Source organism: Dermacentor silvarum, chromosome 2, assembly GCF_013339745.2.
Source record: "Dermacentor silvarum isolate Dsil-2018 chromosome 2, BIME_Dsil_1.4, whole genome shotgun sequence".
NCBI lineage: Eukaryota > Metazoa > Arthropoda > Arachnida > Ixodida > Ixodidae > Dermacentor > Dermacentor silvarum.
This window is the reverse complement of record NC_051155.1, coordinates 131529135-131542057: the sequence shown is the minus strand read 5'-3', so window position 1 is coordinate 131542057 and position 12923 is coordinate 131529135. Positions and strand designations below refer to the sequence as shown.

General features: G+C 45.2%; 1 protein-coding gene across 1 annotated transcript in view; it reads left to right on the top strand.

Moving 5' to 3' along the window:
* Positions 1-12923, top strand: part of LOC119441773 (probable ATP-dependent RNA helicase DDX27) — a 49354-nt gene that overhangs the window by 8343 nt on the left and 28088 nt on the right. The window contains 3 exon segments of the mRNA XM_049661606.1: positions 2807-2883; positions 3995-4093; positions 8384-8489. Coding sequence (XP_049517563.1) covers positions 2807-2883; positions 3995-4093; positions 8384-8489 — 282 coding nt within the window.

Sequence of the window (12923 nt, the reverse complement as noted above, 5' to 3'; positions counted from 1 at the left end):
AATGCGAATACACCCGTGTACTTAGATTTAGGTGCACGTTAAAGAACCCCAGGTGGTCCAAATTTCCGGAGTCCCCCACTACGGCGTGCCTCATAATCAGAACTGGTTTTGGCACGTAAAACCCCATAATTTAATTTTTTTTTTGAATTCTTACTCTGAGCATATGTCTTTCTATTTGAGCATTAACAATGTATATAGGGACCATTTTTTATGCTATGTAGTTGTGCTTTTCTTTCATCCTGTTGTCATATTAAGGCTGTTTCACATGGCACTATTTTCACTCAGCGACAGAATGATTTTTCATTGCTCTTCGACCACTGCAACCATCGTAGCTTCCCAGGACTACATTCAGCCAAGTTGGCTGCATCGTGTCACAGTGATCGGCATGATTTTGGGCAGGGTGACAGAAAATGCTGTTAAAATGGGCATGTAAAAGCTTTCAACAAAAATTGCTGTTTGACGTGAGCGACAGCAATTTTTTTGCTCCAGTCAAGCGGCTTTTACTGAGCACTGCAAATTCAGATTGATAGACTTCCTTCGTAGTAACTATGCTTAGTAGGACTTCGTAGGTACACTTCAAGATAAAGTGTATCTCACACAGTATACAAATATACAACACACAAATATAATAAGTACTTATTGTGTTTGTGCATGTATTTTAAGTGTAACTAAGTGTAGTTATGGCTATCTCACCCTAGCCATCCACATTGTTTGTCTAATCGGATATAAGGCTGTACTTGTACATTATTGAAACATAGCTGCATAGAAATTTTTAGATCTTTGGAGCACTTGAGACTGAAATGCAGAAAAGGCAACACAGTACATGTACTGTGGTGTCCGTATCTTCCGTTGCGCCTAAATGTCTCTCTTTATTTACAACCAAAAGTTTCAATGCCAACATGCCGAACAGTCAGCATAGTAGCTGTACAGTGGAATCTCGATGATACGATCAGGGCTAATACGAATTTCCGGATGATACAAATTTTTCTGTGGTCCCGGCCGAGCCCCATTACTTTGCAACGTGCTAGAGACCGGTTGTTACGAATCGATTTTCGACCCGCGTCGGTTGATACGAATAAACGCCGCCCCACTGACGGCCGCGAAAGAGAGCAGCGCGCAGTCACGCGCTTTCACCCTTTCTTTTTTGGTGCGGAGGTGCGGACGCGGCGCCGGACAGCGCGGAGGCTGCGACTGGGCGCGAAGAGTTTGAAGCGGTGGCGCTTTTGTTGCTTTTGTGCTTTTCCTCCTTTTTCCACGTGCCATCGGCTGGACGGAGTGGCTGCTGTGCTTCGGGCGGCGTTTCTTGTGCTTGCGCCATTTTGCCTAGTCGCTGCGAGCTATGCCTACCGAGATACGATCTCGGCTGATTCGCGCGGCCGTACGCCGAGGCACGGGAGCCTCCGTTGGTGCGTCTTCCGTCGACTGCGTTATCGGTGCCGATGGCACAGGGCCATCTTCGCTGCCGGAGTCACATGGTGCAAGATAGCGCGGCAAGCAATCTATGGTGCAAGGTAGCACGGCACGTTCAGTCGGGTGCTCCTCCGCTTCTCCCGCTAATCGCCGTATGAGGCTTGTGCTTCCATATTCCGAAGGCGTGCTTTGTCCAAAATTTCTTCTCCAACGAGCGACGATCCATCACTAACCTGGGAGCTCTCAGTAATCCGAATTCTGCGTGTCAAGTGAAGACGCCGGCATGGCTTACGAAGCAGACAACTGCGGTTGCCATCTTGCCCCTGTCACAGCAGCAACCAATGGAGAGACGCCTTTCAGCACGGCAGCCAATCGGAGGCCCGCTTTCACCGGTGGGCCCGTGTGACTACCTATCGCAGACCCGTGCTTCTTTTGCGTTTGTTACAAGATGGCGACTACGGACGAATTGAGATGCGGAACGGCGAAACTTTGAGCTTTCGAACGATACCAAGATGGCGGCGCTCGGTGGCGGGAAATACGAGATATGACTCCGTGAACTGTGGTGATTTTGCGCGATTTAAAGCTGTTTTCTCACCCTGCGCACTGATGAATTAATCTTTTTCGGGCACTTTGAGTGCGTTTTCAGCCAAACCATTTTGATACAGCGTAGATTAGGCGTTGCAGATACCGAAACGCGTGGTTTTCAAAAATCGATTTTTCTCGCGGTTTTCGCGATCTGATCCCCGCGTCCCCCCTTAATTTGGCTAGTTTTAATTGTGTTTCGATGATACGAATTTCGACTAATACGAATATTTTTGTGACCCCGTGAGATTCGTATCATCGAGATTCCACTGTATTACTTCTTCCTTGCTCGCAGCAAGCTAGGTGCGGGATTGAGGTTTGCTAAACTAATTTTTGTGACCCATATCTGACCTTACGTAATGGTTCAGCTTGCATATTGGCCTTGTCCTTTTCTTGATATCTTGACAAGCTACTGCACTCGCTGCCAACACCTCTGACAACGTACTTTTCTACTTTCTATGCTCTTGGTATGTCCATCAAAGAAGTGCGATGTACCTATGTTTTAGAGCTGGTTGAGAATGCAAACCTAATCATTTCTGTCTCCAAGGTGAATGAAAAAAATTAATTTCACTTTTGTAGTTCTGTTGCATCTTTCAAGACAGCTACATGGCAGTTACGTATTGCTTGTGATGCTAAGTCATAATGATGGCAGTCCTTGTGTTTGTGCACTGAACTGCAGCTGTCTGCAATAACGTTTAAAACCTATATATGCACCTGCAAAGCTGTAGTAATTTGACAGCAAGCTAGAGAGCCAAGTCGATAATGTAGGTTGAAATAACCACTTCTAAAATTGTTGTTTGTCATTTGGTGCCAGATACACTCAGGACCAAAAAGAAAAAAGGAAAAGATTCCAGACTAAAGCAGAAAGCAGTCACTATGGAAGGAGTCGAGGTATGTGCTCAGAATGTTTTTTTCATGTGTAATGCATCACTTGCTCTAGATTTTGTTAGAGTTAATTGACCATTCTATAGGTTTTATAAATGCCTTTTAAAACTTCCATTCGAGGAAAGCATGTTTCTCTTTTTATTAGTTTGTCAGAACAGGTGAATGGGGTTTAATTAAGAGTTACATGCAACCTTGTTCACTATAACGCCAATTACAGTCAGGTTGAGCACAGTGCAGCACCCTGCTGTTAGATGTCAGGATGGCATGCATGATTTTATGCCTGAAAAAAGTGTGGCACAATGGTGTAAAGAAAGATTTACAAAAGTGCTTGTTGGGATTTACTGCCATTTATGCTCTGGCATTCGGCACGGCAGAAAATTTCTATTCAAAGTTTTTAAAATCGCAGTTGAACTTGAACCGTATGGCATTCTTGCAATATTATCTCAAGACAAAATGACTGGAACCCCCAGCTATGGCTCCCTCATATTAATAGAAGCCCATTGCAGAGGCCATGCTTTTGTGTATTGCAAACCCCGGAAGCTTAGGAGCCCGAAATGTGTCATTGTTGATATGTGTTATTTGTTTTTGCATGTGTGTCTCGCGGATCAGCCTGGGATAGCTTCTGCAGTAATTCTTTGCTTTGTGCTGCTTTTATCAAGCGAGTGAAATTATTTCAGGCACAATTCAACAGTGTGAGCGTGTGGAACAATATGTCCGATGTGCTTTCTGACTGTTTTGAAGCAGTCGACACAGTGGTAACCCAACAGTTTCTTGTGTCACACAACACGTGCCACCAAAATGGTGGTCACTGTCAGTAGTAGGGGCTTAGAGGCAGTGATCCCAAACTGAAATTTCCAGTTAATATTTGCGTTGGGAGCACAGTTTTATTTTGTGTATAAACATATTGGTCCCTCTACTCTCAGTTACAATGATAAGAGAGTAGTTGGAGGACCATGTCATGGCCCCTTTAAATTAGCGTTTGGGTGGGTATGGGTAGCCCTAAAGTTAGCAGAGAAGCTTCCGTGTGCAGACTGTGTCCCAGGCTTTGAGACAAAGTGGCAGTCATGCTGCCAACTTTTGATGTCATTCTTTTGGTGAATTGCCGCTGCTTTTCCAGAATGGAGAAGAAGATGATGCGGAAGATGTAACGCAGGCATTTTTTGGTGATGAAGGCACCTCCTTTCAGCAGATGAACTTATCCAGACCTTTACTGAAGGTATGTTATTACTGATCATCTAATGGGGGATCGAGACATCACTTTTATAGGTACCACTACAGCAGTGCTTTTGACAGAAATGTATTATGTGTCAAAGTGCTTCTGCTTTCCCCCTTGGACTTTGAGCTGTTGCATGTTGCACTACTATGGCTACTAACTGCTATTGAATACATTCTATCGTACGAGTGTTGTTACAGGTGTTGGCTTTAAAAGAAATGTTCATTCATCTGTTTGTATGGAAACCGACTACTCAGAATGGACTGCCCACTTGGTAGAACCAATGTACGATGGCAGGTGCAATTTTGGATGCCATTACATGAGTAGCATTTCGCGAATAAACTTCGTGAATATTTCTGTGTGGCGTAGAGTATTGTGGCTGATACTATAATGCAGGATGCCTTTTCACAGCGTCCCTGTAGAACAATGTCGACAAATTCTTAATTAACAGTCAGCATATGAGTAATCAAAAAATGATTAAAACGTTTTGCCAAACTTAACTATTCTTTTACTTTGACTGTAGTGTTTTCAAATTTTAAGATTGGCAGGTCTATGGGCGAAACGGCTAGTAGGTGCTGCTAAATTGTAATGATATGTGTGCATGGTCACATTGTCTATGACCTTGTAGGCCTGAGTGTACATTACTTTAGTTCAGACTTCACTTTAGCCTGATAGAAAGTGACAAAGATGGGTCATGCATTAAGGTAGATGATAGGCCTGATTGATGCACCTCAAAAGAGTTGAACCAGTTGGACAAGCAAACACGCTATAAAAGAGAAAAAGGACAGCACTATTTGTGAAGCATGTTTCTTTAAAAGTGTTGGAGTGTTTCCCTTTGGCATTGAAATAGAGAACCTCTACGTGTGAGTGTTACAGTCACCATATTTACTTGATTCTAACACTTCCCTGAATCTAAGGCACACCTAATTCGTACGGGCTTAAAGTAAGAAAATAAAAGTGCACCTGAATGTGATGCAGTGTCAGTTTTTAATGAACTTTCATAATGAAAACGGCGTGTCGTTGTTGCCATTTGTGGGTCATTGGCCACAAATATCAAGCACGATCACTTTAGATACTGCTGTCACTTTCGTGAGACTCTGCATTGGAGTTATTGAAGTATATGACCAGTGTTCCTGGCACTGTGCACACATAGCGAGCTTGGCACTGCGGCAAAAATGCTGGCGGCCGATTACAGCTACACATTCATTGCTGAGTTGCACGGAATCTCGCAAAAGGGCTAGTATCTCTGAAAGCTAGTGACCGGGGATACCGCTCTAGATTGTAGCTGAGTGCAAAATGAACCAACAGCAACCTTCACAAAAACATGCTCTATTGTCATTTTGTGTTGGTGATGATGTTGTGACTGACAGCTCTGGCGTTAAGCTTTACCAATACTGAAAACGCGGTTTTGGTTTCGTATCTGATTGTAACACACAGGCAATTATCGGGCCCATTTACTCTGAAAGAAAGTGCGTGTTAGATTCAGGTAAATGCGGTACAGTAAAACTCCGATGATACGATCACGGCTGGTATGAATTTCGGTGTGATACGAATTTCTCCTAACATTCCCTGGCCAATACGAAAATACAAAAAACATTAGGCTGTTTTGAACGTGTTGCCGTGTCACTGCTGATCATACGAACGCGTGAGCAACAGCGGTGGCGGCCGAGCCACAGAGCAACTGGCACAGACAAGCCGGCACAGCAGGATCTGTGCGGGACTAATTTTCACCAAGCAACCGGCTATGTCAAATAGCTGTGCAATCTCTCATTGGTCTCCTCATCGAGCGGACCGGACCACGTCACAGCCTGATGCTTTGACCAGCGAGGAAGAAGACGACGACTGCTGCAGCGACAGCTGCGGCAACCGCCACGACGGCCAAAACGCTCCCTGCACTCGACGTGCTGAAGCGTTCAGTGGCATGCGAAAACATTCGTGAGATCACGTGCGCGCACTTTTATGCCTTCCAGAAGGTGATTGTTAACTATTTGGGCAAGAAGAAAACGCACATGCATAGTAAAACCCCGTTGATCGTTTTTCAAGGGACCACCCAAAAAAGAAAACAAGTTTCACCCAAAAGGTGAAGCAACGATTGCGATAGCAAATTAGTAGACAGTGGCACGAAGTAAGGATAATAGCTTTGTTGGCTCTATAAACTGGTAAACATTCGCTTACTGATTAAATTAACAAGCACAGTGTCACGCGTACCCAGATAAACACGAACACATCTCGCTCGATGACCGCAGGAACTCATTGTCAAAACACTGAAGTAAAAAATCACGGCAGTAGCAGCGAGCGAATTGACCTTTGTGCAGTCTCTCGCTTCAGTGCGAACTAAGCATCAAAAGCACAGTGCATACGAAGCTACCGGCACTAGGTGCACTTTGTCAGCATCGCAGATCTTTTTAAAGATGAGGCGTGCGCCAGCACGTTATGTCACAGATCGCTTTCGTCGCAGACGGTGCACGTCGCAGATCGCTTTCAAGATACGGCGGCAGCGCTGTATCTGCAACGTGGCGGTTGCTTGTTGCAACGTACAAGCTGGCTGCACCGCTAAATTTACATGACCTCCACATTCAAATGCAACGTAATATGCAGGAACATTACAGATTCACAATGTATGAAGGGGAACTTAATACAGTAAAAGCTCGATGATACGATCACGGCTAATACGAATTTCCGGATGATGCGAATTTTTCTGTGGTCCCGGCCGAGCCCCATTACTTTGCAACGTGCTAGAGAACGGTTGTTACGAATCGATTTTCAGCCTGCGTCGATTGATACGAATAAACGCCGCCCCACCGACGGTCGCGAAAGAGAACAGCGCGCAGTCACGCGCTTTCTCTCCTCTTTTGGTGCGGAGGCGCGGCGCCGGACAACGCGGACTCCGCGACTGGGCGCGAGGAGTTTGAAGCGGTGGCACTTCAAGAAATAAATGCCTTTTACGTACATGTGCCTGAGTGAGTTCACCTCTGATTCTTTAATTTAGCTACAGTCGAATCTCGTTAATTCGAACACGCTTATTTCGAACATACCGCGCACCGACAATGCTCTTAGCAGCGCGCCAAATAACGCGGCGGCGCCTCCGACCGGCATTGCTCCGACACCGCAGTAGAGCAAAAGCTCAGGAGAGACCCCTCAATGCCGCGCGCGAAGGAACGGGGAAAAAAAAAAAGAACCCGCGGCGGAAATTTCCCCCTCTCTCAAATTGCAAGGTCGCCGTTTCTGCATCGCGCCGGAACAAGCGTGTACGTGCCGACTAGAGTATTCTAGCACACACTAGTGCCGACGTCTCAGCCACGCGGATAAAATGGCAGTGAACCCTTCTCCTCTATTTTCTAGTCACATGTTGACCTTGCACGCTGCGGCAGCAGCGCAGAGGGAAGCAGCGGCGGAGGCACAGTCGGGCCAACGAAACTGCCACGCCCGCAAACGCTCGCTTCCCGATAACGGCAGAAAACGAAACTTCAGGGGGCGGCTAAAATAAGCTGGCGCCAGCACGGCGGCGGGCGCGCACGGAGATGTACGCTTGGAGTCGAAGGTGAGAGAGCTACGAGGGAGTTGAGAGAGAGGGCGAGGGGAGCCACTGAAGCGGCGGAGGTGACGCGGCCAAATCCGCTTCCCTGGTGCGCCCTCCTCCCTCACCTTCGACGGTCTCCGCGCGCACCCGTGTGCCGGCGCCGCCCGCTCGCTCCCTGAAGCTTCGTTTTCTGTCGTTATCGGGAAGCGACCGTTAGCCGGCGTGGGCAGTTTCGTGGCCCGCGCTTGCTATGCGCTTGTGCGCCGCGATATTTCACGACTCGCACCGTTCGTGCATCGTGCTATGGTGCACGAATACTTCAAAAATACGTCCTTTTAATTCGAACAAATTTTCGGGCCCCTTTGAGTTTGAATTATCGAGATTCGACAGTAGTTTTAATTGTGTTTCGATGATACGAATTTCGGCTAATACGAATATATTTCGTGACCCCGTGAGATTCGTATCATCGAGCTTTTACTGTACATGGAAGTCAATGGGATTTTGGTTGGGACCGCGAAAATGTGACGTAGCAGCAGCGAGGAACGTATCAATGGGGTTGTACTATTAGAAAATTTTACTGGTAAAAATAAATTAATTTTTTCTTGATTTTGTGTATGTTTTGATGATACAAATTTTGGGTGGTACGAATATTTCATGCGATATATACGAATTTTGGTGGTACGAATATTTCATGCGACCTCATGAAGTTCACATCACTGAGATTTTACTGCACTTGTTTGGTCCAATGTGAACACTTATTTTCATCATTCCAGGCACTGACTGCCATGAACTTTGTCCACCCAACACCAATCCAATCATCAACCATACCGATGGCGCTCTTAGGCAGGGATATTTATGCATGTGCTGCTACAGGAACAGGTGAGATGCTTTGCAAATTAACCCTAGAGCTTCTAAGCACAATCTGTAGCGTTACTTACAGTTTGTACCACTATATCGGGGCAATTCATCCAGATCGCAGTTTTTTTTTTTTGCATTGATTGCCAGGAACGGAGCTGTTCTATTCAACTCGACAGAGAAAACAGACTATAAGGTGAAGATGATACAGAGAGCCAGAAGCACCAAACTGTGTGCCTTTGTATAATGTGCTGTTTTCTCTCTTGCCATGAATTACAAGCTTGCAGGAGCTGGAGAACTTGCATGCTTTGTTGGCTCATATCTGGCATATCTGGCTCATATTGTGTTTGGGCAGTAATGCATTTTTTTTTTCTTTTTGCTGGAGGGGTGGTCTAGATCATGTGCCCTGATACAGTAGAAACCCGCTGATAAGTTTTTGATGGGTCCGTAAAAATAAAACTTAAACGACTATTTTATTTTAATTCTTATGTTTGAAAAAAAGTTGCAGTTTCGCCCAAAAGCCGAAGCATCGATTGCGATAGCAAATTAGTAGACAGCTATACAAAGTAAAGATAGTAGTTTTATCGTCCGTGCAAACTTGTAAACATTCGCTCATTAACTATATTAACAAGCATGGCGTCAGAACGCACAGGCAAACATGAACACATCACACTCGCTGAGCACGAACACTCGCTGCAAGAACGCTGGCATGAGGAAGCGTGGCGGCAGCAGTGAGCGATGCGACCTCCGTGTTGTCTATTGCTTCAACGCAAACTGAGCGCCGAGAACACTTGGCACACACAAACCTACGAGCCACCAATGCACCTACACTACCTAGACTCAGCCCCCAACGCAGATCGCTTTCAAGACTGCACGCAGTACGCAGTTGATGCCAGAGTGCAACACTGCCCTCTATCCTCCTCTCCTCCCTGTGCCTCGAGTGCAATGGAAGAAGGCTCGCTTCCTCCCCGCTTTTCTCTCTTGCGCGCGCGAGATTTAGCCACGGTCATCAGCTCCCTTCGCACGCTTTCACTTCAGCATATGGCGCTCGGCGATGGCGTTATCGCCTTTGGACTGCATACGGAACACCTATGCACCAAAACCAATTTTAGGGCCCCAACGCGTCATCAACACCATCTTTAGATTGCAAATACAGATCTCTCGGCACTGTGGGCGGCCAATCCCACCGTCAAGCCATCAAGCCAAGCAACATGAAAAGTCAACATGGCCGCTCGGGCCGGCGCAGGGTTTCCGTTAGCAATGCATGATGCGGGAACGGTCTCACAGTTGTGACGCAACAGCGGGGTTACCAGTGCAGTGGGTCCTATGGGAGCTATGCTGGGATTGGGCAAAAATGACGTAACAGCCAAGAAAATGCAGTAACCGGGAACGTAACAGCGGGGTTCTACTGTAATAGTAATTTGAACACACGTGTCTTACAGAGAAGGAATGTCTTTTGGAAGTCATTTCTTTCTTTAATATGAAAAATAAATAGGACATGTAACATATCCTGTAATTCAGGTATGCTGTATAGAAATATTTATGGCATAAAAGTAGGCTAGTTGAATTTCTAATAACTGATGCATTTCCAGCGCTTCGGAAGAAACAGAAAAATATAGTGAAAGGGAACAACTGGGTGAAGGGCACGCTGATCCCCCTAGTCCCATTCTCTTTTGCTCTCTGAATTTTTGTTACTTCCGAAGTGCTGGAAATGCATCACTGGTAAAAAAATTGCTGGTTAAAAATTTTTTGAATTAATTTTTTCTAACGGAATTAAGAATGTAGTGGCTGACACATTTATTCATGGAGTGCGTGCAATATTATAGTGAATCTATTTCTGCCTCATTGGTGTGGTGTCCTGAAGCGTGTTTTTAAAGCGAAACTTTATATGGCGAGGCGAAACTGCTTGTCCACAGAAAACTATCATCATCCGCATGATGATAGTTTTCTGTGGACAAGCAGTTTCGCCTAGCCATATAAAGCTTCGCTTTATAAACACACTTCGAAAACTATCATCATCCGCAACCCGCCGCGGTGGCGCAGTGAGCTAAGGCGTTGCGCTGCTGAGCACGAGATCGTGGGATCGAATCCCGGCCGCGGCGGTCGCATTTCAATGGAGGCCAAATACAAAAACGCCCGTGTGCTTGCGTTGTAGTGCATGTTAAAGAACCTCAGCTGGTCAAAATTTATCCGGAGCCCTCCACTATGGCGTGTCTCAATCAGAAATTGTTTTGGCACGTAAAACCCCAGAATCAATCAATCATCATCATCCGCAGCTGGCTCGTTAGCGCCCCTCGTCTCACTGCTCCCACGTTTGTCATTGTCTTCTTCCATTGAGAAATATTTTAATTAATCGTTGCATGTGTACACAAAACTCCTCCGTGAGAACCGCAGGCACATGCGCGCACAACCCTCGTAGGAGAGAAGGTAAATGCAAGGGGAGAGAGAATGGCTGAGTTTAAGGATGACGGAGGTACACTCGTGTCTACATACACAGTGAGGTGGAAATGGCGCATCCGATGGTTAGCGCTTATGGGGGTATGAGCCATTCATTGTCTTACTTGACGGACAGATTTAATTTTGAAGCAATATAATTTTGGAAGAATTGCAAGTGGCAATGTGATAACGGTGGACCGCGGGCATATACCATTAGTGACGTCATTCTCTCCGTCGCAGCCGAATGCATGTGTAACCTCATTAAGAAACACAAAGACGTAACCAATAATTGAGAAAGACTTTAATGAACCGTCAGTGATAAGCACTGGGGCAGCACATTTCAGCTTTGCTGGTTAACCATCTGTACCATCTGGTGGCTTGGGCGGTGATTTTTTGTTTTGTTTATTGTTGTTAATATTGATTGTGGATTTTTATTTTTGAACTTTTGGGTATTTAACATGATGTGGGAGAACGCAAAATAGCTCATGATTTTCAAGCGTAATTTATGTCAGTTGTGTGCAACTTCACTTATCATCTGGAAATCCAGAGCAATCTCATTGTTTTGCACTTTCTTATTTCTTACATTCGCATCCCATCTAAGGGAGCTTGGAGTGTTCTAGTTACAGTATGACGAACCAAAAATCACATTGGTGATCTGTTCTTATGTATACTACAGTGGAATCTCGTTGATACGATTCTGCACAATACAGTTTTCTTGGGGGATAATAAGTTTTTTTTTCTTTTCCCGATGTATGATCTGGTTGGGCAATACGTTGGATAATACGATTTTCGGATGATATGCTTTATTTTCTGGTTCCCGTGGATATCGTATCATTGAGATTCCAATATACATGCCCCTACACAGGGCACCTTAAAATGTGATCTAGACTGATATTAATTTAATTTATCAATCTCAAATGGCTCCCTTCGCAGCTTGCACTGATAGCCAATTGTGATTGAGATATTTTATCTTGATCGAGCTCTATTGGTGATCGAAAGTGACAGTGTGACACTGGTATTAGGTTGCTATTGAGGGGGATGCTTTTGATTATACAGCAACAGCTTGTTTATTTGCACTTCATTAATTCGAACTTTTAGATAATTTGAACTGACTGTCGCGGTCCGGCCATGCAGCACAGACGCCTACGGGTAAACCAACTCATTATTTTGCATGTGCATCGGCTTTTCAATAATTTTAACTGCGCGCCACCAAACTGCATACTGCCACGTGGTGATAAAGAAAAGGAACCCACAATAAGTGGTTATGACAATAGTGCTGACCAAAAGAAAGAAAGAAAACGGAAAAAGTCCCGTCCCCTGGAGCGTTTTGACAGCCAAGGAAGAGTGGGCATGGTCTTCAAGCCGATAGGATGCGCTCCCCTGAATGCACTCCTCTGGTAGCGTGCGCTCCCAATCTTGGAGGCCATAGAGCGGGCCACTGGAAGCCAAGTCTGGCCAAGCCAGCGGCAAATCCAACATGGCGACCCCCAAGAAAATTGCATTAGCTCTATGGGAACCCTGACGATGCATATATGAAGTCTGAAATACCCATGAAGTCCGAAAAATCCGTCGGCTACTGTCATGGAGGCGCTTGGTGTCGCGCACTTATTTTTCAACTTCAAGGAGGTTGAAGATGAAGCTCTGCATCACTTTCACGCTTTGGAAGACAAACTGATGACCATCGCTTCCAGAAAAAAAGCAAGTGATCGCAGATTATTTTGGTCAATAAATATTGTGAGTTACAAGTGCTTTCTAGCAACCCAGTCTCAATTCAGGCTGTTTTTAATGACTTTCGTTAGTCCAAATTCAGCTTAATTCGAACTCCTTAAGCGTCTTTTTAAAATTCGAATTAATGAGCTTTTACTGTAGTACATTTGTACGAGAGTTTCATTCGGCATTTGTGTGAACTCGTTGATTTCACATGCTTTATAAAGTTTATGGCACAATTTGCTTCTTCATTTATGTCTCCGTGTAAGCTTGTGTTCGTGTTTTTCATTGCACAGTCGTTTTATCCTATACCTT